This window comes from Rissa tridactyla, chromosome 5, assembly GCF_028500815.1.
Source record: "Rissa tridactyla isolate bRisTri1 chromosome 5, bRisTri1.patW.cur.20221130, whole genome shotgun sequence".
Taxonomy (NCBI): domain Eukaryota; kingdom Metazoa; phylum Chordata; class Aves; order Charadriiformes; family Laridae; genus Rissa; species Rissa tridactyla.
Window position 1 is genome coordinate 63,566,736 of NC_071470.1, and position 27,461 is coordinate 63,594,196.

Below are 27,461 nucleotides of genomic sequence, written 5' to 3' on the forward strand. Positions count from 1 at the left end.
TAGGTACTGAAATGGGAGAGGCCAGACTTTCAAAAGTGTTCAGGTATAGCTCCAGTTCAGTTTCACTGGGATTTGTGCATATTGAGTGCTTTTAGAAAGCACTTCACACTTAGTGCTGAATAAAAAAAAAAGTGTCAGTGTTTTATTTTTAGGTATCTAATCATTGCTTTACAAAGGTGAATTTTAAGAGGTTCTTTTCGACAGAATTGTCTTGTTAAGTGTGTTTCTGCTTTCAGGCATTTGTTTCTACAGAGGAGAGGCCAAGAAAGGGCTCTTTGCTTACCTGTGAGGACACAAGTGCTCCTCAGCGATTGCCACTTTTTGCCTAAGTATACCTCTGGAGCAAAGGGGCAATAATGCTCATATTCGGGACAGATAAAGTCAGATAGCATTGTTTTATACGGAAGAAATAAGGTGTTTTTTTTCACCAAGTAAAATATTTTGTATTTCTATAGAGCCTTCTTGCTATCTCTTTTCTCTGTTTTAAAATTTTTCAAAGGATAAAAACAAATACCAGAGTATTTTATGTGATTATCTAGAAATTCTAACAATGTTCTTATATTCTGATTTTTTTTTTTCACTGTTTCACATTCACTCTATCAACCTGTAGAGTGTTTGACTAGAGCAGCTGCTCTCCATGTTTCTTGGCAGTGTATTCCAATGAGATATCAAATAAGTATGTGGTACTGCAGGCATCTGAGCTGATGTTGTTAAAGCGCAGCTTTTGACGTAGTTTTGGTTCTGAAGTTACAATATGGGGAAAAATGCTGATGCAGAAGGTACGGGAAAAAAGCAAGGGATATGTGTTACTAAAACCAAAACACAAAGTTGTCAAGCAATATTTAAGTTGAAGCAGTTTAGCCTTTTGACTTTCAGTCTGGTTTTAGGAACTTTTTGACAAAATCACTCATATAGTATTTATTAAACACAGTTATAGCAATAGCTTCTTAGTGTTTCAGCTGGCAAGAGTTAAATAAAATCTGGAAGGAATAGGCCATTAAACTTCCCCTAATTCTTGGCTGGTGTTGTAGACCTTCAATTTTAAATGCATAAGGGAAAGAGTTGGTGGTTGGGGGAAATGAGAATTTTGAGCATTTAACGTCTGTACTGCATATATAAATAATTAAAAAGCAAGGCGTTTTGAAAACTTCGCAAGTTGTAGGAAGAAATATATATACCTTGCAAATAGTCATTTTGACAGTATTACTCAGTGTGAGGGGCTGCTCCTGTTGTGCTTTCCCTCTTACCTTGGACGAAGAAAGTGTCAGGCTGCCTCATGTGCCATGTTGGCACTGCCTGGATGTTCCATAAGTATTGTGCTTTTGACACGGGTTGTTGGAACTGTAGAGCATAGGGACGAGGAGGTTACTGATCTTGCTTTACAGGGAAGAGGCAGAACTGCCCATCCCACTCATCAAGGAATGTATAAGCTGTCTGCCTTAGAGGGAGGAGCTGGCAGTCGGTCCTCCTGAGGTAAACAGGCTTTTTAAAGGAAGTGTTTGAGATATGGGAGAGGCCTTTGGTTTAAGCAGCATTCTTTCTTGGAACTGTGTTGCCTGGATAGCTTAGGGCTGAATGGCGTGGAGGGTGAGAAATTGCACTCAGGGCTTGTTGATACAAATGATTTACACCTGAATTTACTCTCTTGTCCTGGAGCGAAAAAGAACTGCCTCCACATGATGCAACTCCTTTTCTGTGAAAATTGTACTCCTGTATGGTTTAGGAGTAAATCCTGTCCCAAAGCAAGCAATCTGAAAGCAACATTCATGTCTGTGCCTCACCAGTGTTAACTATTTTAATTTTTCTGCTGTCTTCCTGCATTGTGTTGTGCTTTTTGCAGTGCGAGTGTCCCTTTTTGGATGTTCAGTGGCTATGATCTTGTGTGGGTTTTGTGTGTATGGGGAATCCATGCCTTCACAGTGCATGCTGAGTTCATACCACCTAGCCCTTTGACATGCCTCCTGATCGTGACTGCACCTGGACTTCTCACCTTGTGAAGCAAGGTGCAGAAACAGGATGCGCTTAGCTTGTTAAGCCTCCTGATCCCATCTCCAGCTAAGCGTCAGTGTGGCTTCATATTAAGATGCCACCATAATGCTGTCCTAAAGGGAGTGAACTCGTCTGTAGAAGTTGCACCTTTCAATGTTCTTTAATCTGTCCATTTTTATTACAAGGAGTTGAAAGGAACAGGGCACAGGATGCCAGCACAACAGATCTTGCTTACCTTAAGTGGAGACAGGGGGAGGACTCACTGGAAGAAAGGGACCTGACAGGAACCTAAGAGTCCATTGAGAGCTCTGCCAGGGCATCTAGATTTCTTTGCCAGTCAACTTGATACCCTGAAAAACACAGGGACTGCTAGGAGCATCTTCAGAAGTTTGAAGCAGACTAGTTTGTTAGTACAAGAGAAAAGCTTCACTTTACTTGCAGTTTTGTGTTTTGTCATTATAGGCCAATAATATTCTGCTTTCCTGAGATCCACTCACCCTGTCTCCTGGGATTAGTCCCTCTTTGCTCAATTGAAATCAGCTAAAAGTTTACCTTTAAGGGAGAAAACTCATCTTTACTCTGTCTTTTCTTTCCTGCATTTTAAGAGGTCACTGCTCCTAGTCTGTTGTCCCTTGCTGCCATCACCTAGCTTCCTTTCTCTGAGTTCTTAGCCATAGGAGTTTAAATAAACTTTTTAAATGGTGATTCATTTTAATTGGGAAATGAACATTATACAACTATGTAGCCACGGATGTAACTGCAATTAGAGGGCTAAAATGTGAAGATAGGCAGTGCGTTTAGTTTTGATGCAGTATTCTACAAAAGCTTTATATGTTTTTCTCTTACGTAAATTACTTAATACTGTCATTATGTTGCAATTTATCAAAATGCTCAGGCATTACACAAAACCAAAAGCTTTTGTATGTATTGAGCACTTAGTACTTCAGCTTCTGCATTCACAAAGGACCAGGCACTACTGAAGACTACCAGAATCTAAGGAGACGGCAAATTTCAAAGAATTGTGCATTGCATACATTATCATTCCTACGAATTTCTCCTTGTGAAAAACATCCATCGCAAACAAACTGGTGGGGAAGTTGCATGTTTTGAGCCAAGCACTTTCACTGTCAGCTTCATCGTGTTGAGTTAATGGTGCCTGACTGCTAATGGGTGGAATGTACAGATGGAGAACTCTGGCCGTGCATTTGCCTGCAAACGCTTCTCCCCAGCTTGCGTCAGTCAGTTCCCCGGTAACAGAAAACCATTCCATGGAAGCTTCTTTAATCTTCATTACCAATGTGTTGACCTGTTCTTTTCTGTGACACACAAGCACTGCAGCTTCAAGATAGTTCTGAGGAAGAAAAGTTACCAAAACAAAGTTACCGAAAAGTTACTGAAACAGATATGCTTCAATGAGAGTCCTACTCAAATCCCAACTTGTGCTGTTTTGCATGTGGCTATGTTTGTAATGATTGATGTTTTGTTGTATTCTGCTTGGGCTTTCAAACCCATTTTGAAATGTTTGGGGTTTCGTGTGTTGTGATGTTTATTTGTCAAGCTACTGCTCTCAGTAGTATACAAGCAGGTCTTGTTGCCTCCGCTGCTATAGCTGAGGCCTGGGTGGCAACGTGGATATTCATGCACTTCTTACTGTGATCAAGAAATTGTTTTCTGCAGGATTCCTCTACTGTTGTAAGATGTTTGGGAGTTTGAGCAGACATGCTTATGGTCTCTGTAGTGATATTAAATAGGGAATCAGCTTATATCTGCTGCAGAACAGTCCACATTATGATTTAATCACAGCTGAAAGGAATCAGGATTTTGCAAGATGGGGAAAAGGAGAGTGGCAGAGAAGGATTTGGGGGGGGGGGATTTTTGGTGGTGGTGGTGTTACGCTTAGCATACTTCCTTTAGAATATTTATCACAAAAAGCTTTCATTTGCAGATCATGTTATTTTTAATTATATTTGGGAAAAGATGAGATCTTTCGATCTGAATAATCCATTTTGATTGTAAATGTGCATACTGAAATTTGAGACAGTGCCATGAAATCACAAAATTCCCTGGTACGGATGATAGACCAGACACTCTGTGCCAGGTGTATGTGAATCTCATACTGACTAGAAACCTGATGATTTCTGGCTTTCTATCCGTTTATTGCAAGTCTGTATTGGTCCCCAGCTTTCCATTTTGTATGGTGTATTATTTTTTTTTTCTCTTCGGGGATTCATATTTCATTATTTTAAATGTGGTCTGGATCTGTTTTCTCTTCCATTATCTTTTGATAATGACTTTTGAACATTAATTTTTGGAAATGTATCTGGCTTACTAAATATGCAGAATAATTGAATACTAAAAACTGGCAAGTGGTGAAGCAGGAAAAATAAGCTGTCTGTGATGAAATGCAGCCAGCAATATGTAATTTTTCAATAGCGTAGTATAGAATTCTAGCTGAAAAGACTCTGGGTAGTACTTCAGCAAGTATCTTCAAAGCCCATGTTTTCAGCTAGAAACTGCAGGATATTCATCCTTTTATATTGCTATTATATGGGTATGAGCTGGTTATCTGGAAATAAGAAAAAAAACGTGGAAGGCATGAAATTGCCTAGACAGTTGGGAAACTAAATATAGCTAGTCAGCCTGTCCTCCTTGCAAATTGTCAGATTAATATCCGTGAGCGTACATCTGAGCCAGGATTGTATGCTGATGGGGAGGCTCTGGCTAGTTGATTGGAAGGGAGTGGAAGGAACCTTCAGCAGTACTGTTGGGTCATCTAAAGCTGTTGATATCAGTTACTGATCTCAGGACAACATGCATTGCTTGTGGAACTGTCTTTTCCGTTTCCAGCAGCAACTTTGGAGCATTTGAGACCTAAAAAACTCGTTGCTGGTGATTGACAGTATACCTTAGGCTCTTACTGCAGCTCACTGCCTCAAGATTTTATTCTTTGGGCTTTGGAGAAAAGTGGAGAGAGAAGCGACTGCAGCTGCATCTCAGTGAGAAATATAAATTCATGGAGTGCTTGATCTAAGAACCTTGAGAGTCCATAGAATGCTGAAATAATTCAGCAGGCACATGATTTATTTGTTCCTGACTTTACCAGAATGATGAAGCTTTGACTTTGTCAGAATATTTAGGGATGCATTTTTCAGTTTTCAAAATGGTTTTGGTTTTGGACCATATTGTGGTCATTGGTCATATTATGGTGTGGTGAGAATGGTTTAACTCTTTGAAAAAAATATTAACCTGCCCTCTTTTATCTGGGGAGGGAAGTCTATATTTGTTTTCTGGGGATGTAATAAATAGAGTGCTGCTAATGGTTTTACTTTGTTTTCTTAAACGTACGAAGAAGCTGAACAAAGGAGATAACTATCAGTTCCACCGCTAGCTTGCTTGCTTGCATGTTTGCAGGCAATGCTTCTTATTATTTGGTCATGAGATAATATAAACAGCCCTGTGAAAATATATCAGAAGAAGAGCTTTCTTTCCTAATAGCACCTTGGTGGACTTAAACCTGTCAAAATAATGTTAAGTGCTGGTTCACATTAGTAAACCTGTAACTACTAATCATTCTACCACTTATTTTTTTTAAAACGGAGGAAACTCTTGCCCATAGCGTATGGACTAATGCCAGCTTATTGATTTAGTAGCCTACAATATTAATATGGATCACTTTTGTTTTAACCCAAGTTTTTCTTCTTCATAATAGCACATGCTCAAAATTCTTTATCATCATGGTGAATGTTTTGTAGTATTTATATTTTATGTTTTCTATTAATGTTAGAGAATTTTTGTGACTGAGAGTTGAACATGGGTTATTACTACTTGAGTACTACATGCAAGGAAAAAATAACTCTTATGTATTCTTAAATCGGTCTGTCTGATTTCCCAGGTAACATGCATGTGTCACTGGCAGAGGCTCTGGAGGTTCGGGGCGGGCCATTGCAAGAAGAGGAAATATGGGCTATTTTGAATCAAAGTGCAGAGAGCCTTCAAGAGCTATTCAGAAAAGGTAAGCATTTTTAAAGACTGATACATACTGAACTGCAAACATCTTGATTACGTTTACGTGTCTTGTAGGTGAACTCCCTTGTTCTTCTAAGCTCTAAACCCAAATAATAACTTGCTCCTAGGTTATGTTGGGTAAAGTGCCTAGCTGCACCCCAGCCCAAAGGATGTTTTCAACCATCACTTCATGTTCTGTCAGGACCTGCAGCACATTCAATTTCATGTGGTGACAACTTCACTTTGGTAGGAAGCTACCACAGAGTCTTTGCATTATTTTAGACTCATTGAAATGAGATAGAAGCATAGAAAAAATGGTAAATAAGTCTGAGACCATTGGAGCACTTTGGCCCTGAAGGGGACATAGAAGCAGGTACAGTACAGGTGCAGGCATGACCAGTCTGAAGAGATTTAGCCTCAAGGGAGGCAAAGGTGAGACACTGAAAACTTGACTAAAGGGCTAGGTATCATTCCCTAGAATGCGATTAGCAAGTCACACATAGCTACTGAGAGCAATGTGGTGGGGTTTTGTATTTTCAAGGAGTAAAAGTATCTCTTCTCTTCCATCCCCTCAACATAGTAGGCTCTAAGTTGAGCATCTGCAATACTGCTAATAATTATGTTTTAGCCCTAGGTCTAAGTATGGAACCCTTCCTCTTCTGTATGTTTTCCTTTCTTTTCTTTAAAATCTGAAAATCCTTAAGCCCCTTACCCCCTCTTTTTGCTTTTTATAGCAGTAAAAGCTTAACTCAAATATAGAACTTTGGTGACATCTTTAACCTGGCCTCACAGTATATGTTCCCATGATGCATCTTAGTATTTCAGCAAATCTATGAGGGTCATCTCCTTATATCTAAGCATGTATATGTAAGCTTATTCAGTTTTATTCAGGAAAAATATAAAGCTCACCCTTTGAAAGTAGTCATGGTTTTGTCACATAACTATGCAAGGAGCATGTCTTCATTACTGAGGGCAAAAATCTATTGTATTTTGTGTGTGCTTACAATTTCATCAAGAGTCAACATTTAAGTTCTTTTGGGGTTGTTGATTTTTTTCAGATTTGGTTTAGGCAACCCATCAAGTCAGACACTAGGTCTGTCTTGTGCATTGTACAACCTCTGAAAGTGGTCTCTTGGGTACTTCACAAAGACTAAAAACGCGGCAGATGTGGGCAGCAACTGCCATGTGGTGTTTGATTTCTGATCAAGCTTGACTTAGCATTATAAACACGAAATTATACCAACTTCTCTGAAATATTTTTTCGGTAGGCAAATTATGGGTAGTTTTGACATCCCATACAAATTTCCTTTTTCCCCTTTACCAGCAAACTCACAGCCCATGCGTGGTAAGAAGCGTTCCCTATTAGGAATGGTGAGTTTATTGTTGCAACTTGACCAACTGTCCTGTTCCTCTGCTTCTTGTATTGCCAGAAAGGAAAAGCTAGCATCTTCTTTCCTCTCACTCTTTCTCTCTTTGTTGTCTCTGAGAGAATCAGAGGAATGATTTTTTTTATTTTTTTTTTAAGAGGCCAGGTTGTCGAGACCAAGTGAGACCTTGACTAAAGAGAGATTTTTGAATGGTTAGAGGTTTACTGTTGTACACTTTACAGGAATCAACATGTTGAGCTCCATCATGAAATCCACCTGAAAGATTGCAGTACCATGAGTATATAGTAGTGAAACCACTTTAAGGCATTATCCTAGGTCTAAATTCTTTTCGAGAAGGAAGTCTCCACTGAAAATAAGAGCTCACCCTTTCTTGGCCTGAGAGTAGTGCACAAAAGAGTTGTTGTAATTACTGTGAAGGCTGCATGCAAACATTGAGAATGAGAACACAGTCGGCCCCCCTTCAGAGGGACAAGTACTAAAAGATGAGAGCACAAAATTGAAATCTGCCCCAGGACTTCTGGTATGTGCTTTTAAGTTAGGGGAATGCTTGCCAGCCAAGACTGGCTAAGGTGACAGAAGCTTCTGGTCTTACTTCCTATCAGTGAAGACCAAAACACAAATTCAGATAAAATCAGTGTCAGGAGAATCTGTCTCTTCTTGGAGATGAAGCTAGTTTATTGAGTTGTTTTTCTGCTAGTTCAGCAAACTATTTTCAGTTGCATGGTATTAATTAACCTGGGATATAGCCCTCTGGTAAAATGCGCTTCAAGAGACACCCAAATGAAAGAACTTTACTATGTAACTAAGGTTGACAAAGGCAATCTAGTTCCTCCCAGCAAGATTAGGATAACCAGTCTTTAATGAAGATTTGGCTTCACTAAGGAAACAATCTAGAAACCTTTTTTGGTCTCTGGAATATCAGTTTCTGTGCTGACTTGTAAAGGTGTGTTTTAGATATGCAGGAGCAGAGAATGCAGAGGTTCCTGTAGGGTTGTCTGACCCAATTTTGTTCTTTATTTGTGGAGGGTTTGTAGCAAATGGGGGATCCTAAAGAAATTGTTTTCCTTGGTCAGATTTCAGACCTAGCATACAGCATGGAAGAGCTATTCTATGGCAGAGAGCGAGTTTCCAAAATTTTTCAGAATTGACCAATCGCACCTGGGCAGAGGGCAATGAGGCAGGTTTCTGGCTTCTGCAAGTTCACAGCATGCTCAGCTCTGACCAGTCTCAGAGATGCTCTTTTCTTCCTCGGTGTAAAGCTCTGGAGTCCCTGAACATGTTGTTCTGTAACAAGACCTAGGACTTGATGAGTGTTTTCTGTATTAAGTTTCTTTCAAAAAACAAAATAAGGCATATTGTTCAACTGTTTTGAAATGGGGGGGATAAAAAGGTCATGGAAATTGTTAACTCTTAAATTGCCATCTGTTGGCAACCTCCCTGCACCAGCCCAGCAACCACACACACTTAAAAGAATTACCAGCCCAAGTAACCATTTATTTATTTATGTAATCCTGGTAGAGTTTTGGTGGTCTGAAGTTGAGAATCCTATTACTCCATCAACTGAGAACATGTTTTTCAGTTAATTTGTTACTTAAACTAGTTTCAGGAAATTAGGGAAAAATACCCCAAACAAGCTTGTATTACAGATTTGATGACTTCTTGGTTTAAAAGTTACGCATGTCTTTTGGTGAGTCTGTCTTCTTATCCTTCAAAGCACTGAATAAAAGAAGCACAGAATGAAAAGCCATGTCTTGCATAGTTAATCACATATCATACTACATCTGATTCAGTGACTGATACAGAAATGTGCGTATTTTTATGCCTATTTGTATTTACAATTCTAACAGGTGTTGAACTCTTCAAAGATACTTTACAAATTGGTTTCAATCATTATAAGCAATGAAAGATAAGATTGAAATGCCCAGTTGCTAATCACTGATTTAGAAGATCAGCTCCGGTAGCTGTCTTGTCAGCATATTATAAGCTATTAAATGGAGGAGAAGCACAATCTAGTACTCAGTGCAGATCTGACATCAATTGTACTAGTGACGTTGAGATTAATCTGGAGATTTGAAAAGGCCGATACCAGACCTGCCCTTCTCTTACATCTGTTTAATTATCTGCAATAACTATTTTGTTGTTGAGAGGGTGTATCAGCTGTTTTAGACATGCTGTATCTTGTACTCAGTACTCCATGAGGTCAAAGGAACAGGTCTTTGAAGTGAAGTATCTCAAATGTGAGCATATAAGTGTAAGGAGCGTGCTGTGCTCTCTGCTGCTGAGAATTATAAACCAGGCATCCCTCTAATTTGGTAGGTTTAACTAGAAAAGATTTATCAAAACTTCAAAGTGACTTCATATGTCACTTACGCCACTCTTATGGTAAAGAGTGTATTGTGGGTTCTGAAAGCAGTTGGACCTTATGTTTTAAGACGTGTTTAAAGAGAGTGGGAAAAGAAGGGGAAAAAAGGATCTGATAATAGAAAGGCAGGTTGAGCAAAGGAAGAGAGGCTACAAATCGGCTGTATTGCAAATTTGTATGGGAAACTATTTATGTAAAGAAAAGTGATATCATCTGAAAGTGGATGTGAAGAAGGACAATTGTGTTCTTAGGGGATCTGTAAATCTTGTCAACAGTCATACTATTGCATCTGCTTAGCTTGGGTAAGTATAATGAAAAGAAGGAAGGCAAAGTGTGAAATGTGTTGATGGGAACTATAGGTGGGTCCCAAGTAGTCTTAGACCTAGTTGGGACGGAGAGAGAAAAAGCTATAGGAGGGGAGAAAATCCACGTTTTCCAGCCACTCCTTGGTGGCAGGTGCTAAATGATTGGCTTTTCCCTTTACCAATAACTTTTCACCTTCTGGTAACATTTGATCTTTTGGTTACTGAGAAGGAAAGAGATTAGGCTTTTGTGGTGTTTTGTTGGTGGTCTTTTTCATTTGTTTTTGGTGTGGTGGGGTTTTTTTGGGTTTGTTGTTGGTTTTTTTTTTTTTTTTTGGCGCTCCCAAGTGTGGCTCATTTACTACTTCTGCTCTTTCCGGAACTCTCTGCTGGATGTGGTCATGGTAACAAAGGGTGGTGGGGTGTTATGTTGACCAGTGAGCATCTCAGGAACAGTATGAGTGATCTCAGAAACTAGTTGTTTCTCAGGAAAGAGTATATTTCAGTTAGCCTCTCGGTGTTTTCCCCTGTGCTGCTGATTTCCAAGTAGTTCAGTATCCCATCAGAGCTCTCTGCTCAGTCCCATCCCTTTGTGCCCAAGGGAGAGGGATCAGAAGTGCTGCAGCGCTGCTTCCCCTGTACACCAGGCATGCAGGGACATGCTGAACCAGCTCAAAGAAGTATAGGACTTAGAGCACAAGAGGTCCCTTGTGCTGGCATAATCCTGGCCTGTCTAGAGACACATCAGTGGTCTGCCTACCTCCAGCCTGGCCTAAGGATAAAAATCTGCAGATTCCTTTGCGGTAGGAAAAATCTTACTCGTCTCAGTGAGGGCTACAGAGCAAAGCAAAGAGAAAAATGAGACGAGCATTTAAAACCTTGTGTATGTTTTTGGGTGGTTCTGCACTTTTTAAAGGTATCTCTTTTGTGTCCCGGAAGAGCTGAGATGTCCATCACTTCCGACCATTTTGGCTAATGGCTGTGGCCTAAGAGAGAAACAGGACAAAACAAAACTAAAGGAGCTTGAATGGTATATGTAGTTCAGGAATTCAAAATTACCTGCCATTAGTATTGTGAAACAGGTCCATTTTAAATTTCTACCTGAACTTACTGTCTCTTATGATGTGGTGGGGTGTTTTCGTCTTTGGCTACTTGTATCATGTTAAACCATGGAAAGGACTGTTTTAAAAGTCCTTCATTTGTTTGGCAGATGCTATGTAGCTGAAGATTATTTCAGTTTTTATTGCTTTTAAAGCCAGTTCACTCTCTCACTTTAAGACCACACTATTTATCTCTATCTTGGCACTGCTTGATTAATGTTGCTCTCACAAGTGTTTTGTTACCAAGTTGCATAGTTCTGAAGTGGCAGCTCTAGCAGGGTTGAAAGCTTACTGGATAGAAAATTGACCAGGAAGCCATATCCTGAATTCCAGAGCTTTTAGAAAGAGGGATTTTGATCTCTGTTTTATGTAATTTTCCCCTGTATTTTGCGGAGTATGTTTCCCTTACTGCTCTTGTAAATTCTTCTGAAAGCCTAACAGAAGATGACAGGAATATTGTGACTGTGAACTAGTTTCTGTTATTTTTCTGTGATTCCTGGCTGTTTGACGCATTACATGTTTGAGTTTGGTTCCCCTCCCCGCCATGGTACAAACATGTGATAGGGTAAGAGTAGAGTTACTTTAAAATATTTTTCTTAGGTTAAATCTGCATAGTAGGACCTTTGAGACAGTTATTTTGGTTTGCAATGCATGCCTCAAGGAAGGAAATGGAGAATGAGTTATTTTATTCTCATCCTTTTAACAGTAGATTAGATTCCCAAAGTTGTGATGGAGGCAGCACGATCTGCTATGTTAGTTAAAAGCTGCTAAAAGAGGAAGCTAAGACAAAGTCAACAAAACAAGCTTATCAAAATCAGCCCTTTTTTTTTTTTTTTAAACTTACAGTTAATCACATTCATTGTACATTCTTTCAGATCATGAAGATTGCTGAGTGTGGACGTAAATATTTTACGTGGATCAATAAATTCAGTTTTCTACATCTGTAGGGGACAAATGCATGCTACAAAGTTTGTTTAATACTGGGAAGACTTCAGGCTAAATGGGGGACGGGTTTATTATTCTTAAAACTAAATCATGTTTCCATTTCACTAATTCTTGCTTCTGTACCGTTTCAGAATACGAAGAGTTCATACATATTTAAAGTCTTTGTCATACAAAATATTAAGTTAAGGATAAAGCCTTCACATTATGTAAGGTTCCTGAGTTGGGACTTTTAAGCAGAAATCTTACAATATTTTAAAATGTTTATATTTTTATATCAGTGTTGTATACACTGTAAAAAAAATCCAGTAGTTACCTGCAGGGTTATTTTTGGAAGTTGATGGCCAACTAACGTCTTCTTTCTAAAAATGCATTGCTTTATAATGCAATATTTTCTTATGTACATATAATAGGAACAGTCTTTCCATCTTCGTTTCTTTTGTTTAGTGTCTGAACTTACTGCTACAACAGTGAACAGCAGTTGTTCTATTTTGTTTCAGAGGAAGTGGGATTAGAGATATACTGCAAAATGTCATCTCTTGGGGTTGGGAGGAACAGATAATATTATCACAGAATCACAGAAACTTCAGAGTTGGAAGGGACCTCTAGAGATCATCTAGTCCAACTCCCCTGCTAAAGCAGGATTGCCTAGAGCACATCACTCAGGACTGCATCCAGGCGAGTCTTGAAAGTCTCCAGAGAAGGGGACTCCACACCCTCCCTGGGCAGCCTGTTCCAGTGCTCTGTCACCCTCACTGTAAAGAAGTTTTTCCGTGTATTTGATAGGAACTTCCTGTGTTCTAACTTGTGCCCGTTGCCCCTCGTCCTGTCACTGGGAGCCAATGAAAAGAGTCTGGCCCCATCCTCCTTCAACCCACCCTTTAGATACTTGTATGCCATCATAAGGTCTCCCCTCAGCCTTCTCTTCTCCAGGCTAAAGAGTCCCAGCTCTCTCAGCCTTTCCTCATAAGGGAGATGCTCCAGTCCCTCAATCATCTTAGCTGCCCTACGCTGGACTCTCTCCAGTAGTTCCCTGTCCCTCTTGAACTGGGGAGCCCAAAACTGGACGCAGTATTCCAGTTGTGGCCTCACCAGTGCAGAGTAGAGGGGGAGAATGACCTCCTTCGACCTACTGGCCATGCTCTCCCCTATGCAGCCCAGGATTCCATTGGCCTTTTTGGCAACAAGGGCACATTGTTGGCTCATGGATAACTTACTGTCTACCAGGACCCCCAGATCCTTCTCCTCAGAACTACTTCCCAGCAGGTCCGCCCTTAACCTATACCGGTGCTTAGCATTCTTCCTCCCCAGGTGGAGGACCTTGCACTTGATTTGTTGAACGTCATTAGGTTCTTCTCTGCCCAGTTCTCCAGCCTGTCCAGGTCACGCTGGGTGGCAGCACAACCCTCCGGAGTGTCAGCCACCCCTCCCAGTTTGGTATCATCAGCGAACTTGCTGATGATACACTCTGTCCCATCATCCAAGTCATTAATGAATGTACTGAACAAAATTGGACCAAGTATTGACCCCTGGGAGACACTACTGGTTACTAGACTCTATGCCACTGATCACAACCCTCTGAGTTCTGTCACACAGCCTGCTCTCGATCCACCTCACCATCACCTCATCTAGCCCATACTTCCTCAGCTTCCTAATGAGGATGTTATGGGAGACAGTGTCAAAAGCCTTGCTAAAGTCAAAGTAGATGACATCTACAGCTCTCCCCTCATCCAGCCAACCAGTTATAACATCATAGAAAGCTATCAGATTGGTCAAGCATGATTTACCCTTGGTAAATCCATGTTGACCACTTCCAATGACTTCCTGTTCCTCAAAATGTTTGGAGATGACATCCAGAATGAGTCACTCCATTACCTTCCCAGGGACAGAGGTGAGACTAACCGGTCTGTAGTTCCCTGGCTCCTCCTTCTTGCGTTTTTTAAAGATTGGAGTGATGTCAGCCTTTCTCCAGTCCTCAGACACCTCTCCTGTTCCCCATGACCTTTCAAAGACGATGGAGAGTGGTCTAGCAATAACATCTGCCAGCTCTCTCAGCACTCGCGGGTGCATCCCATCAGGGCCCATGGACTTATGAATGTCCAGACTGGCCAAGTGGTCTCTGACCCGGTCCTCCTCCACTGAAGGAAAATCTTCCTCTCTCCAGACCTTCCCCCTTGCCTCCAGGGTATGGGATTCGTGAGAGGCAGCTTTAGCAGTGAAGACCGAAGAAAAGAAGGCATTCAGTAGCTCTGCCTTCTCTGTGTCTTCCACCACTAGGGCACCCGTCTCATTCATCAGTGGGCCTACATTTTCCCTAGTCTTCCTTTTTCTATTGATATACTGAAAGAATCTCTTCTTATTGTCTTTAACTGCAGCGACCAGGCTGAGTTCTGATTGAGTTTTGGCCCTTCTAATTTTCCCCTTACATTATTTTCATTCTTATTTAAAATTGTATTTAAATCAGTTGATTGAAGTTGGTTGCCACTTCTTTTGCCATACGTGGTGCTTAAAGTTCTTGCTGGGGGAGTTTTCTTCAGCTCAACTTACTTTTAAATTTACATATTTCATGGCTTTTTCACAAAATGAGATATCTTTAAACTCCAGTTTTGAAGTTGGCTATGCTAAGAGAAGGTGTAGAGATAATGTCCTTTGCTTCATGCCAAGTGCCTTTCTACACACTGCGATGAAACCATTATCTTGTACATAATTGATTATTTTCACTACTGTATCAAGCAGATATTTTGTCACGGCCATTAAAGAGAGTGATTCCAGGCTTAAATCTTTTTTTACCTGTGGGTCGATTGGATTGCTGTGGGGAAGGGGAAAAATGTGTACTGCAATATAAGGATTGGTAACCAACGTCTGCACAAAATTTAGAATTTCTTCTCTTGACCAAATTTATATGATGTTGTTCAAGTAGCTCAGCAAATGCAGTTCTCTGGTTGTTGGTTGGATTTTGTGTTTTTATAATACCTTGATAAATTCAATATTTGGAAGTAATTGAAGTCACACTGGAGGAGGCCTAGAAACAGATACTTGTACAGCTTGTTAGTTGAGCCATATGTTTTATTTAGTTTAGCTTATATTGACATTGGTAGGTTCAAGTAACATATAGTGCTTTGTCCCTTGCAATTTTACATACTGAAATAGGATAGGGAAAATCCCTGAGATCTTGTCTTCTCTGTATAAGACAGATATCATCATGTATGGCTTTGTATTTGGTATTTTTAGGGGGGTTTGGGGACATTTTTTTGGTATGTGACAAAGACCTCTGGTTTCCATGGGGATCTCAGCAGTTCTGTGTGAGAGCTTAAATTGGTTTAACCTACATGATCAGAGATAGATCAATTACTTCTTTTGGATCCAGGGGAGAAAGCTGGAGCAATCAAATACGCTCTCCAGAGGCAAGCCGACTGGAGCCTCTGTTGTGTATCATAAAAAGCAGAGCAAGGGGAAACCAGTTCTGCACTGTGAATCCTAAGCTTGTCATGCTGGCTTTCAGCAAAACACACTGGCATTTTGAAATCCATTAGAAAAACTACAACAAACCCCGTTGGTTCTCAGGTGATTAAACAATTAGAAATAACTACTTCATGTAGACTCTGTAGGATCTTTCCATTTCTAGAATGTTTGTTGCCCTCAGTAGTCTCTTTCCCCTTTAAAAGCAAAATTCTGCATAGGGATTTAAGATATGTTTTGAAAAATGTGTATGTTAGTCTTACACTGAAAAATGAATTACTGGGTTCTCTACTGAATGATATCTCTTGCATACATTGGTAGGAGGGTGAACTTTCTGAGCTTCAGGATCTGAAAGTTGGGAATGTTTTTCTAGATAATTGTACTACCAAGTTGTTTATGTAATTTTGCTTTGGTATCACAGAATGTAGAAAGCCTAAAAGCAATTTCTTAACTTGTTTTGGAGGAGGGGTAGTTGAAGGAATTGAAGGACCTACTTGGTATATCGTTTTACATCTGGTAGCTGCAAGCAGTAATTTAATACATTTCCTAGGAGATTAGGAATATTCTAGATTACAAGATATTTGAACAGGTTAGGAACCAGCACTGTAGGAACATCCTAAACCAATAGGAGAGTGGAAAATGTTGTTAGTGGTGGAGCTGAAGGAGGAAACGATTCTGCTGTTGCTGCTTACTATGTAGAGAGAAAAGAAAGACTTGTCCTTCAAATGAGTGTTTACTTTGATACATCATGTAGCAGAAAACAGAGCAATTGCCCCTTTGCCTATTGAAAAATAAGTTAACTTTTATTTTTACTTAGATAAAAGCTTATGCTGTCTTCAGGGAAAATGAGCTGATTTACTGTTTGACATGTAGAAAAAAAATATATTTTGAATCAAGGCAATGGTCTCTCTCTTTCCTGCCTTAGTTAACTTTTACTTTCAAGGTAAAGTTTGGGTTTTAACACCTTCCCGACATGCATGTGGTCTCTTTCTACACACTCCACCCCACCTTTTTTTTTTTTTTTTTTTATATAGGTCTATGGTCAGAAGTTTGACAGCAGTATTATCAGACATCAAAAATCTAGCTGGCAGATTGCATATTCATGGTGTAGGACGTTTTCTTTGTCGCTTTTGGTTCTCCCATTTCAGTACTTATTTTGCTTTTTTCAAGTATTCTTTACAGGGTTTGAATGGGTGATCTTACTAAGGCTTCAGGTTTATTCCTTGCCCACTTCCACTGCTGCCTAGAATTATTCTTTTCTTTATCAATTTTGAAATGTTTTTTTTTTTTTAGACTAAAAAGGGCTTCTGTGCCCCAGAATTTTTTCCATTTTGTCCAGTTCTATCAGCTATTCTGAAATAAGGAGTATTTCCCTGCTCTACTAACTTTGTCTCCTGTCTTCAGATCATTGCTGCTGTAGCAGTGCTATATTAGTATAGCAGTTAACTCCATTCTTGTTGTAGGAATTAGCCTTAATGACATGTATACTACAAAATGAGATTATTTTATATGTCACTGTAACACAAATGAAATAACCTGAGCACAGGAGAGCTTGTGAGTATTTTAGCAGGCTCTTGCTGAGCTTGATGGTATGAATAATAGTGAAGAATAGTCAAAATAGGTAGGTGTTACTCCTTAGTATGATTAACATTGAGGTTGTTGCTGTGGTTATGAAGCACCACAGCTGGAAAAGGAAGCCTGAATCTGTTCCATTAATAATACGTAGGCTGATACTAAACATGTCTTTGAGCAAATAAAATAACATCAAGCAAGGGCATCAAACAATGCTGCTTTAATTTCAGAGTGGTTGTCTTTTTTTTTCCCCCCCTCCCCCTTTCAAATACAGCTGATCCTACTGCTCTAGAATTCATCATATCTCCATGGTCTCTCCTGTTGCTTCCATCTGGCAGTGTGTCGTTTACTGATGAAAATGTCTCCCAACAAGACCTGCAAGCGTTCACAGCACCAGAGGTTCTGCAGAACCATTCTCTGTCATCTCTGTCAGACGTTGAAAAGGTACAGTACCTCTTCCTTGTCAGGCAGCTGTCATCTTTGCTATTGATCCCTTCAGAAAATAGCTTTAAACTGCCGTTTTTTTGTCTCCTTGTGATTGTTGATTTGTATGTGTAATTGTTGATTTCTCTAGTGATGGTGGGAGGGATCCTCCTCCTTTGTTTTGGTCTCTAAAAGTGGAATAATTACTATGTTTGTATGCATTTATGCCCAAGTGTGCGGCTGCAGGTCCGTGTCACATGTGTGCTACTGACAGCCGTACTTGGGCAATGGCTGCACAGAATAACTACCATCAAACTAGTAGTAAGCAACACTTTGCCTTCTTTTTCTAAAAGATTTCAGTGACATCAACAATTATTTTTTTTTTTTAATTTTCGGCAAAATACATCTTAACAGTAAGCACAGGAATTCTTCATGCAGTCAAAAAATGGAATATTCCTACACTCATCTCAGAAGAAAAAAATTGTTTTAATGAACATAAGTATTCCTCACTTGTGTGCAAAATTGTTCTTTTCCAACTTTCCTTTTTTTAAGTGTTCCCTAAGGGTAGATGTTCTGGCAGGTAAGGTTTGTATATGTGATCTCCTTCAGGTCACTTATACCCATAGTCAAAAAGACTAGTTTCTCAAACGTTTTCTTAACAATAATTTGTTGCAAATGGTAATGCGTTCCCCAGAAAACCATTCCCTTGGCCTAGTCAAAGATGTTTGGAGGTGGGAGCAAGAAGAAAGCTGAGCTCTATTTCCATCTCCTTGGCTTCTCAGGATCAATAATCCTTAGAGAAGGAAGCTGGCTGCAGCCAGTGTTGTAATCTGGGAATAACTAACACTTGGCAGTCTTCCTCCAGGAAGAACAGCAACATGCTCTTAATCCACAGGAAACTGGTATTGGCATCGATGGTGGTTGTGTGCACAAGGACCATTAAAACATGTTTTTCTGTGTTGAGTATTTTGAGCTTGCAGCTTTTCTCTTCTAAACCTTGTATATAGTCGGGTTTCTTTAGGACTGTATTACTGAATACATACTGAAAACCACTTTTCCACAGTTGCTTGCAAGCCCTTTAGACATCCTTCTTGCCCTGCGGCATAGTCAGAAATAATGGTATAATAAAATATGTATATAATTTGATATATGACAAAACTATAAGCTATTAGCAGTCTAGATTGAAAGGTTTAATAGAGAAGTAAAAACACTGACATCAGCGCAGATTCAGGATCAGTTATGTAGGACGCAGCTGCCAAGCTCTGTAGTCATACTGTTGGAATTGTTTATCTTCTTTCAAGAGACACAACACTGCTGAAGACAGTAACATTACCTTTAGTGCCAACTCTGAAGTTAATACACAAAACAGACCTTTAAAAATGCCAGAAAAAAGTTCTGAAATGACACGTTTGTGACCTTCATCAGAGCTGATTGCGTTCTTTGTTCTGTGCCAGTATTCATTCATAATGTTACTTTTTCCTTTTTGAAATAGATAGAGAGCTGTTACTATTAAAAGTCATGCTATGATTTTTCTTAATCTTTAGGAAGGAAATACTCAGAGAGACCACTGTGTCCTGTAAACTGCAACACAGAGCGTATCAATAGGCAATGACCAAATACTGGCATTCCGCACATATGCGGTGCTCATTAATCCTCTCTGATTATGGCTATGTGAATTTTTTTCATGATACGAGTATAACCTTGCTTGCTGGAAGGTGATGACAAAATTGACACTCTGGGCAGCAGCAACTGTGTTTCTGTTTTCATTGGGAAACAATTGGATGTGGAAATGGACAAGCTTTGGCTTTACATAAGTAAATTACATACAGTCACATATAAACTAAATAAAACCCTTTAGCATGTGGTATTCAGCTTTAGCATTAGGTTGAAGCTTCAGCCTTGGGCTTGAGATGAATTAACCTGTTTTGTGTTTGAACTCTACTTGATTTCTGCATCTGTTTTGCAGGGGGAGGCGGGGCAGGGGGGTGGGGGGAGAGTGGGCAGGACGGAATTTAACTGTTCTGTTAGCCTGGGATGGTACAGAAACATTGGAAGAAAACTTGCTGCTACCATTCTTGTTCTCAGTTTAAAGCCTTGTGGATGAATCGCACAGCTGTTCTCCCAGTGTGGTAGTCATGTCTAGGTGCAGTGAAAGACAGCCATAATCTGAAGATGGGATCTGTGAGTTACTCATCGTGCATTCGCTCATGTGAGACCCTCCAGTTGAATTCTTAGAAATGTATCGTTATGTACAAAGAACTGAAGTATTTTCATGATGGCAATGGTATATACCAGTATATGTAAAAATAATCTTTGATAACACGTCAGGAAAAAAAAAAGATTGAAGTAGTCTGTAATATACTGGTCTATAATCCCCTGCTTGGGAACCACACAGTATAGTATATTTGTGCGAATTGCTTCAAACATGCCAGTCCTCTTGGGTTTATTTGCTTACTTGCTTATACGGAAGGAGGGAGCTATGGGAAACATAGCTTTGTACAAAAATTTTTGTCCCTATTATGGCTTTATTAGTTGAAGTTAGTAGGGCTGATAAATAGCTTATATGCACTTCCTTCTTTTTTTGGCCATTTCCCTTTACATTTGTATAAAACTGTGTGTTGGATGGTACACTGGTTATTTGTTTTGATATGTTGACTTCATGTTTCTTAGATCTTGCTTTGCACATGCTGACTGCAGTAACTTTTAACATATTTAAACTTTTTTTTTTGTTCTGTCACAGCTTGCTGTAGTTCAGTGAATTAATTTACTTGAAATCTTTGGTGTGTTCCTTTTTGGTGGTGGTTCTGAAATCAGACCACATCTAAAAGCTGCTGAAGGCAGAAAATTATCTTAAGGCCTTGTAACAGATAACAAGAGGGTTGCATTCGTCTCTTGAGTTATGACTTTACTTGCTAACACAAAGTAACAGTGTATTTGAGGATAAATATTAGAAAAAAAAATGATAGTCAATGAATACCCTTTTGACTCCAAGACATCCAGTCAGTTTGAACACAAAATGAGTCTGAGGTAACTGCAAGCTTATTGGAAGTAAAGTAAGCAAACCATTCAAAATTATAATGAAGATTAATTTGGGAAATTAATTAGATTGTGGAAATTATTTGGTATTGTGGAAAATATTTGAAGTATCATAATACAATCATAAGTATTGTATGTATAAGTATTGTCTTCATACTTATGAAGACATCATAATAAAAAAAATGAACCTGAATTTTTTAATAAATATTTTAATTTTTAAGAGATGCATGTTATGTGCCTCTAAGTCAAAGGTTACCTCATCTGGAGAGAGAAGGGTATTTTAAATATGAATGCTTATTAGGTAGTGTACAAAAACACAAGTTACTGATCATTTGAAATTAGCAAAATTATTGCATTTTTACAACGCAATTTTTCAATAGATGATTTGTGCCTAGTTTTCATGCTGAAATTATCTCTTATGTAAAGAACTTGATGTAAAGCTGCACAAACTTCAGGCAGCGATGATGTTGTAAACAGGCTGTTGTGGGTGGTGTGTTTGTTTTGGTTTTTTCCCCCCCCCCCTCCTGACTGACACAACCTAAGGCTGTCAAACTATAACAAGCAGTTAGAAATTTGTAAGGGAGCTGTCAAACACCAGTCAAGCAGCGACGTGGCTAAGTGTATGAAGTAGGATAGAATTGCACAATATATGTGCAAGCATTATGTTAAAATCCAAAAATGAGTTTAACTGATGTGTAGTGGATACGTTCTTGTTTTCTGTGTAGTAGTGGCTTCCAAGTAACTTTGAAATGCTCTACTTGGAAAACTTCCTTAAGTTAATATAAAGCTTGAGATACCATTGATGGAGTACCACATCACAGCCTGTTTCACTTCACTCTTATTTTGAAAGCTGTTTTCAGATAGATTAGTAGAATAGCATGTTTTAGTTTAGAGGTCTGCTTTCATGGTTGTACAATAATATTTTTGTTGAGCATGATGCACTTCTCGGTTTTGGGGATGTCTTCCATTATGTTGTAGTTTAGAGTCATAGAATGATAGAATATCCTGAGTTGGAAGGGACCCGTGAGGATCATCGAGTCCAACTCCAGACTCCACAGAGGGCAACCCAAAAATTACATGTATCTGTATCCAAGAGCATTGTCCAAATACTTCTTGAACACTGACAGACTTAGGACCATGACCGCTTCTTTGATTAGAATTAACAGTTTTGATAATAGACTTTTTCGGTGCTGTTCTTGCATTTTTGGGGGATGGGAGGTGGTGTGGGTGCTTATTTTTTTTTTTTTTAATTTTTTGGTGATTTCTTTCTGTGTGGGTTTTGGGGTTGTGGCTTTGTTTTCTGAAAAGGTTTTTTTTCATGCATTATTACCTTAAAAGTATATTCACCTTTTTCTGTATAGCTATGGTATATCTGGATATGTAAGGAAGACTTCCTAGAATTTCACTTGAAAGGGTAATGGGTGATAAACCAGATATGGAACAATTTTCTCAGTATTTTAAAGATAATGTTTCCGGTTGAATGGGGCAGTGGTATTAACTGAGAAACCTTGATGCTTGTCTGTGACTTCTGTCCTGTTCTGTTCTTTGCGTGGAACAGAAAACTTAATTTGGTGGCCAGGACTTTCTTTCTGGGAGAGGAGGCTGATGGGTGAGCCCTTGTTAGGTACTCAGTGCTGGCTACGTATTTGCGTCTAGCATAAAGCTGCGTTTCGCCTGCACCTGTGTACAACACTGCTGCAGTCCTGCCAGAACATGCCACTGGCAACAAAATTTGCCTCCTTATTTTCCCTTCTGAGCATGATTGTGAAGCAATTCTACATGGTTCTGCTCCAGCTTTATCACAAAGAAAAACATTGTTCCTCTATTTTTCTCTACCTGAATATCTTTCTTGCACATCTGTGTCTGAATGTACACCAGCTGATCCCATTCCTCCGTCTTCAGTGTTTGTCAGTCAGCTGGACTGAACCGTTCCAGTGAGTAACGATGTGTCAGCAGTATCTGGTATATCGCTGCCATATACTGATGGAAACCTTTCTGTCCTGTGCTGACTCATACGCTGTGCTAGACAGAGACCATCCCACAAGATTTAAGTGGCAGAAGTTTAGGATTGGTGTGCTTCTCTGAGCACACGGAATTCCAATTTTATGTGAATAAAGCACGTTGAATTTACAAGAACAATTTTAATTAGATGTTGCTTATGAGTGTATTTAATAATTACTTCCTTACCCTGTCACAAAACTGTGTTTTGCTCTTCCAAATACAAGGAAACTTTTTTCTGTTTTACAATAGAAATCTAAAAATGCATCATACTTGTGTTTTGGAGTTAATTCCTGGCACAGTGCAGTAATGGTATCATATCTTTCAAGCAATCTGGTCTAAAAAGAAAAGCATTTATGCATCATCCTTTTTTCTGATTCTTCAAGAATATTTTTTGCTGTCTTGAGTAGGCTAAGAGACTCCTCAGTACAACCTTGTACAACCTTAAGCTAGTTCTAGATGTGTGGTTTTTCACAACTCTACATATTTAGTACGGAAAGAAGAAAACTATTTTTATCATTTCATAGATTCTGTTGAGTCCACCCATTATCTTTGTACACTCAATTTGTTTACACCTAAGTTTTTAAAATCTGTATGTGAAGTCCCTGAGTCTGGACAGATCTTGTCAACGTATATACCGAGGACTTAAATAAGATGTTTTGTTTTTAGTTAGTAAAGAGGCTGACTTAAATTAAAAATGATTTGCTTATCTCTGTCCCTGTAATTATTTAATAAACTTGTTGCTTTAAGTAGCACAAATTTAAGTAGCAGAAATATTAGTAATAACTTGGTAGAAAGAGCCATCATTAGTGTATGTTACTTAGACAGTCCAGGAAAACTGCTTTTTTTTTTTTCCGTGCACTTACCTGTTTTATTTTCAGTCACCTACAGGGGCAGTATGTGTTTGTGCTCTTAATTCTGCAGTATTTAAGGGTTTTATTCCCTGTCTTGATGGGCTAAATATGTTAAAGATATATTACTTTCATTAATGGTGATATTAATCATAAATTATACAGGTAATGATTAACTTATTGGTATCTTAAAATATCAATAATAGATTACGGTGATGTTGATACTCTTATGTTAATTTCTCTCCCCCCCACCCCCCCCCCCCTTTGATCTCAATCTTTGGGATCTCTCGACAGTAACAGCCCACTGTTTGAGTCCTGCTAAACCTCCAGACTAAAGTTTTAAGGATCCTTGGACACAACCGTGCAGTCTGTACCCCACACCAGATTGATTGCATGGATTACATGTGCTTCTGGCTTCAGTGTGAAGTGAAAACTTAAAATTGAACCAAGAAGACAGAGGCATTGGTTAGATGCAGTACCTTTCATAGCAGTAGGATTTGCTTCTCTGACCCTCATGGCAAAGAAAAACAATTTCAAAGACAACTGAGCTTAAATACCAGGCATATATGTAGGCAAAATGATGTTAATTCCTCTACTTTAAAGTTCTGCTTTGCTTTCCAGTCCAGTTCAATGAGTTGACAAAATTTTTGCATCTTATGACAGGTCCATATTTATTCTCTTGGCATGTCACTCTTTTGGGGAGCTGACCATGAAGTTCCTCAAAGTCAGGTAAGTTTAGTTTTGGTTTTGTTTAATAATGCAACTTCAGGCTTGATAGTTTGACTGAATCTGCATTTGAGTTAACATGGCAGAGTGTCATAATGAGGCACTGAAGAGTAAGATTTCTTTCTTGTTCTTGGAGTTTTTTCCTGTGGAGCGTGTGAGGGTGGTGGTGGTGGTGTCTTGTAGAAAGAAGGTGCTGATACTACATTTCTGTTAGCTTCCATGAAGATATATCTGGGCTAGTCTATCCTGTAGTGACAGACAACAGTTTCTGCAGTTGACAAAGGAGAAGATGATTTGTTTTGGTTTAGGCTTGTATAAAAACAAATATTTAAATAACACTGTTGCTTTACTCATAATAAAGCAACTTGTTCTCTATGCTGCTGTATCTTCTGAGAGGCTGGACTTGGCACATAGAGATACTTATGTTACACAATGGCCAAGAAAGGGTATGAATTGTTTGGAAGAGGGAGTAGACTTTTGCTGTTGACTTGTCAGTCAGCGCAGACACAGTTGCAGACTGCTTAGAGCCGAGTGTTATTGCGCAATGGGGTTATTTCACACACCCAGCAGAACTCCAAGACTGTCTTTCCAAAACTGACTGAAGATGATGTGATTCATGATCTTCCTGGGTGTTCCTTCCCCACCCCCAGTTAAACTTTAAGAAGTCAATACCTAAAAGAGTGAAAATAAGATGAAATGCATCCAAAAAAGCATTTAATGATGAACTTGCGGTTGTGGGATTTGGCAGAGCATTGTGCAGCTCAAGGAGATAAGCTATTTCTGTTTCATATTTGTGTTCAGTTCTACTAATTGGTGTTATGTATAAGGGTAAGGAAGGAAATCTTGAAAGGCTATTTGGCAGTTTAATTGTTCAGTTCCTAATGTTTTCTTTAACAGGGTGGTAGTTGGATTCTCAGTTGTACTGATTTGGAAGTAGCTGCCTGAATGCAAAAGTCAAAAAATTTGAAGCTATGACTGTTTTAGGGATATTTATTTGTGATGCCTACTGTGCCTGTCCAAAAGCTCCAGTGTTTTCTTAGATGGCTATCCCCTTTCTTAGCTCTCCTGTCTTGTAGGAGATGAAAGGAACAGTATTCAGCAGTAGCTGGAGAGTGACTTAAGGTAGGTAGAGGTGGGTGTTGAGAAGAAAGTAGGCATGAATTTTAGTCCCATTTTTCTTCGTTTCTTCCTTTGGTATTAGATTGTAGCAACAGTTTCACAGTAATGCAATGGGAAGGAGTGCTCTACCTTTTGATAATAACAATATTTTTCCAATGGCAGTGTGGTGAGGTATGCCCGGAAAGAAGGGGGGAGCAGAAGTCTAGAATTTACCTTTGGGATGTTCTCATGTAATGCCTCTGCCCTGTGGAGTTAGTGGAGGCAAAAGGACAGTCTGTGTATGGCATTACTTTTAAATGTTAATTTGCATGTGTGTATTTTCTCACTTTTTTCTTTTTTCCCCATATTTGCCTGCCTAATGAGCTTTGCCTGTTAGCAGGCTGCTGGGAGTGTGGTTGAATACAAGAGTGATTTTTTTTACGATCAGTTCGAAGTGCTAAACAGATAGATGGGAAGAGCCTGTGTTAATTAGATCAGGGTAGTCCAGAATACCTTTTTTTTATGGTGTAGTTTAAGAGTACTAATACAGGGAAGATTGGAAGATTGTAATAGTTTGAAGTGCTCGGTGATGCAAAAAGCACAGCAATGCTTGTACTTTGTGGGTAACCACCCACTTTGAGAGCTTTAGATCAGAAAGCTCAAGTCCCAAGTGCCTGCAGTATCTGTGTTATTGCCGACTATTGCATACCCCTAGGAGTGATATTCCGTGTACAGTGAGCTGGATTAACTGAACAGGTAGAGGAGAATTAAATCTAGATTGTTCTTAACCCATATGGGTGTTGTCCTGCAACTATGAAGTTCTGCTTTCTTAACCAGTGGCTTTGCTGTTTTATTCCTTACTTTTTTGTTGATATTGTTTGATGATGTCACTGGACTTTGAAAACGCTAACACAGCTGCTACAAAATATGGGTGAGGTGAGAAACTGTAGAAAATGAGCATAGCAGACAGAGGGTTACAAAATCATTGTAATGAGGATTTAACTTTATGCTTGTGACTGGCAGAATGTTCAAAAAAGCCAAAGAAAACTTCCTGTGAACCTTCTCACTAGTCATTAAGCCCTTGAGAAAGGAAAGCGTTGGTGTCCCGACCTTACAGATCGGGCAGCTTGGTTGGACCAGATTGTTGTAGAGTAGGAATTGAACATAGATGCTGAATGCCTGTCCCCTGATCTACAACTGCAATTTTTTCACCACCTAGGTGGTGACTTTCAAATTGGCACTCGGATAGTGTAGGCAGTAAGTCTTGTGAATAGTTATTTTACAGTGTAGAATGTCTTCTGTTTCTGTGTGTACCACAAGTCACTATTAAAACTGATTCCTCCGTCCTTCCTGTTTTTGTTTGTCACTAGCCTATCAAACTTGGAGATCATCTCAACAGCATACTCCTCGGCATGTGTGAAGATGTCATTTACGCCCGTGTATCTGTGCGGACTGTTCTGGATGCTTGCAGTGCCCACATAAGGAACAGTAACTGTGCCCCTTCTTTTTCATACGTGAAACAGTTGGTCAGACTGGTTCTGGGAAGCCTGTCTGGGGTAAGTCTGTCAGCATTTGAGGAATAATGGAGATGAGCAGGGAGAGAGCAAAGGTGGTGATTCAGAGTCACTCTGCAGTCATTCTTCCTCTTGTTGTACTATGTTGCAATTTTGATAAGGGTGAGTGTTGAAAGGAGAGAATTCCTTCTCTGCCCTTGTAACAGTTTGTGCACTTGACAGTCCTCCTGGAATATGTGTTCACAGCTGCTGCTTCTGAGGAAGATAATTTTGTGAACTCTTTGTCTTCATTGAAAGAAAAGTAGGCAAAAATGGGAAAACAAAAAAGATATGACCTCTGGGGCAAGCCTTAGACTTGTTGCTACTTGAAATGCTTCAAAAATGATTGCTCTGAATTTTCTTTTTTGAAGTTGTGCTTGACTTTTGGAGAGTTGCTTATTAACAGGAAGAAGCACTTTTTAGGTTGTGTGCAAATTCTCTTGCACTTCTCAGCTCTTGGATATGATAATTGTGGAGGGCCTTATTGTCTAATGATGACAAATGCTTTAAACGGTTTTCAGAAGTGAAAGAAACTACATGAACTTATCTTGGAAAGTTACTATTCCTGACAGGCAACCTCTCCCTTCACCTAAGCTATTACAATGTAACTTCTGAATAGTTAAATAATTTTGGGTCTCTGAGTAGAAAGGGAGGCCA

The 27,461-nt window shown here is 39.4% G+C and overlaps 1 protein-coding gene across 6 annotated transcripts in view; it reads left to right on the top strand.

Moving 5' to 3' along the window:
• The window catches only part of PTPN13 (protein tyrosine phosphatase non-receptor type 13), a 128,478-nt gene that overhangs the window by 20,791 nt on the left and 80,226 nt on the right, over positions 1-27,461 (top strand). For 4 of the 6 annotated variants that reach the window (XM_054203376.1, XM_054203375.1, XM_054203377.1 and 1 more), the window contains 4 exons: positions 5,882-6,001; positions 17,394-17,563; positions 24,091-24,156; positions 26,622-26,807. In XM_054203376.1, coding sequence (XP_054059351.1) covers positions 5,887-6,001; positions 17,394-17,563; positions 24,091-24,156; positions 26,622-26,807 — 537 coding nt within the window. In that variant the 5' untranslated portion in view covers positions 5,882-5,886. The remainder of the gene's footprint in view (positions 1-5,881; positions 6,002-17,393; positions 17,564-24,090; positions 24,157-26,621; positions 26,808-27,461) is intronic. The other 2 variants (XM_054203381.1, XM_054203379.1) reach the window with 1 other exon arrangement.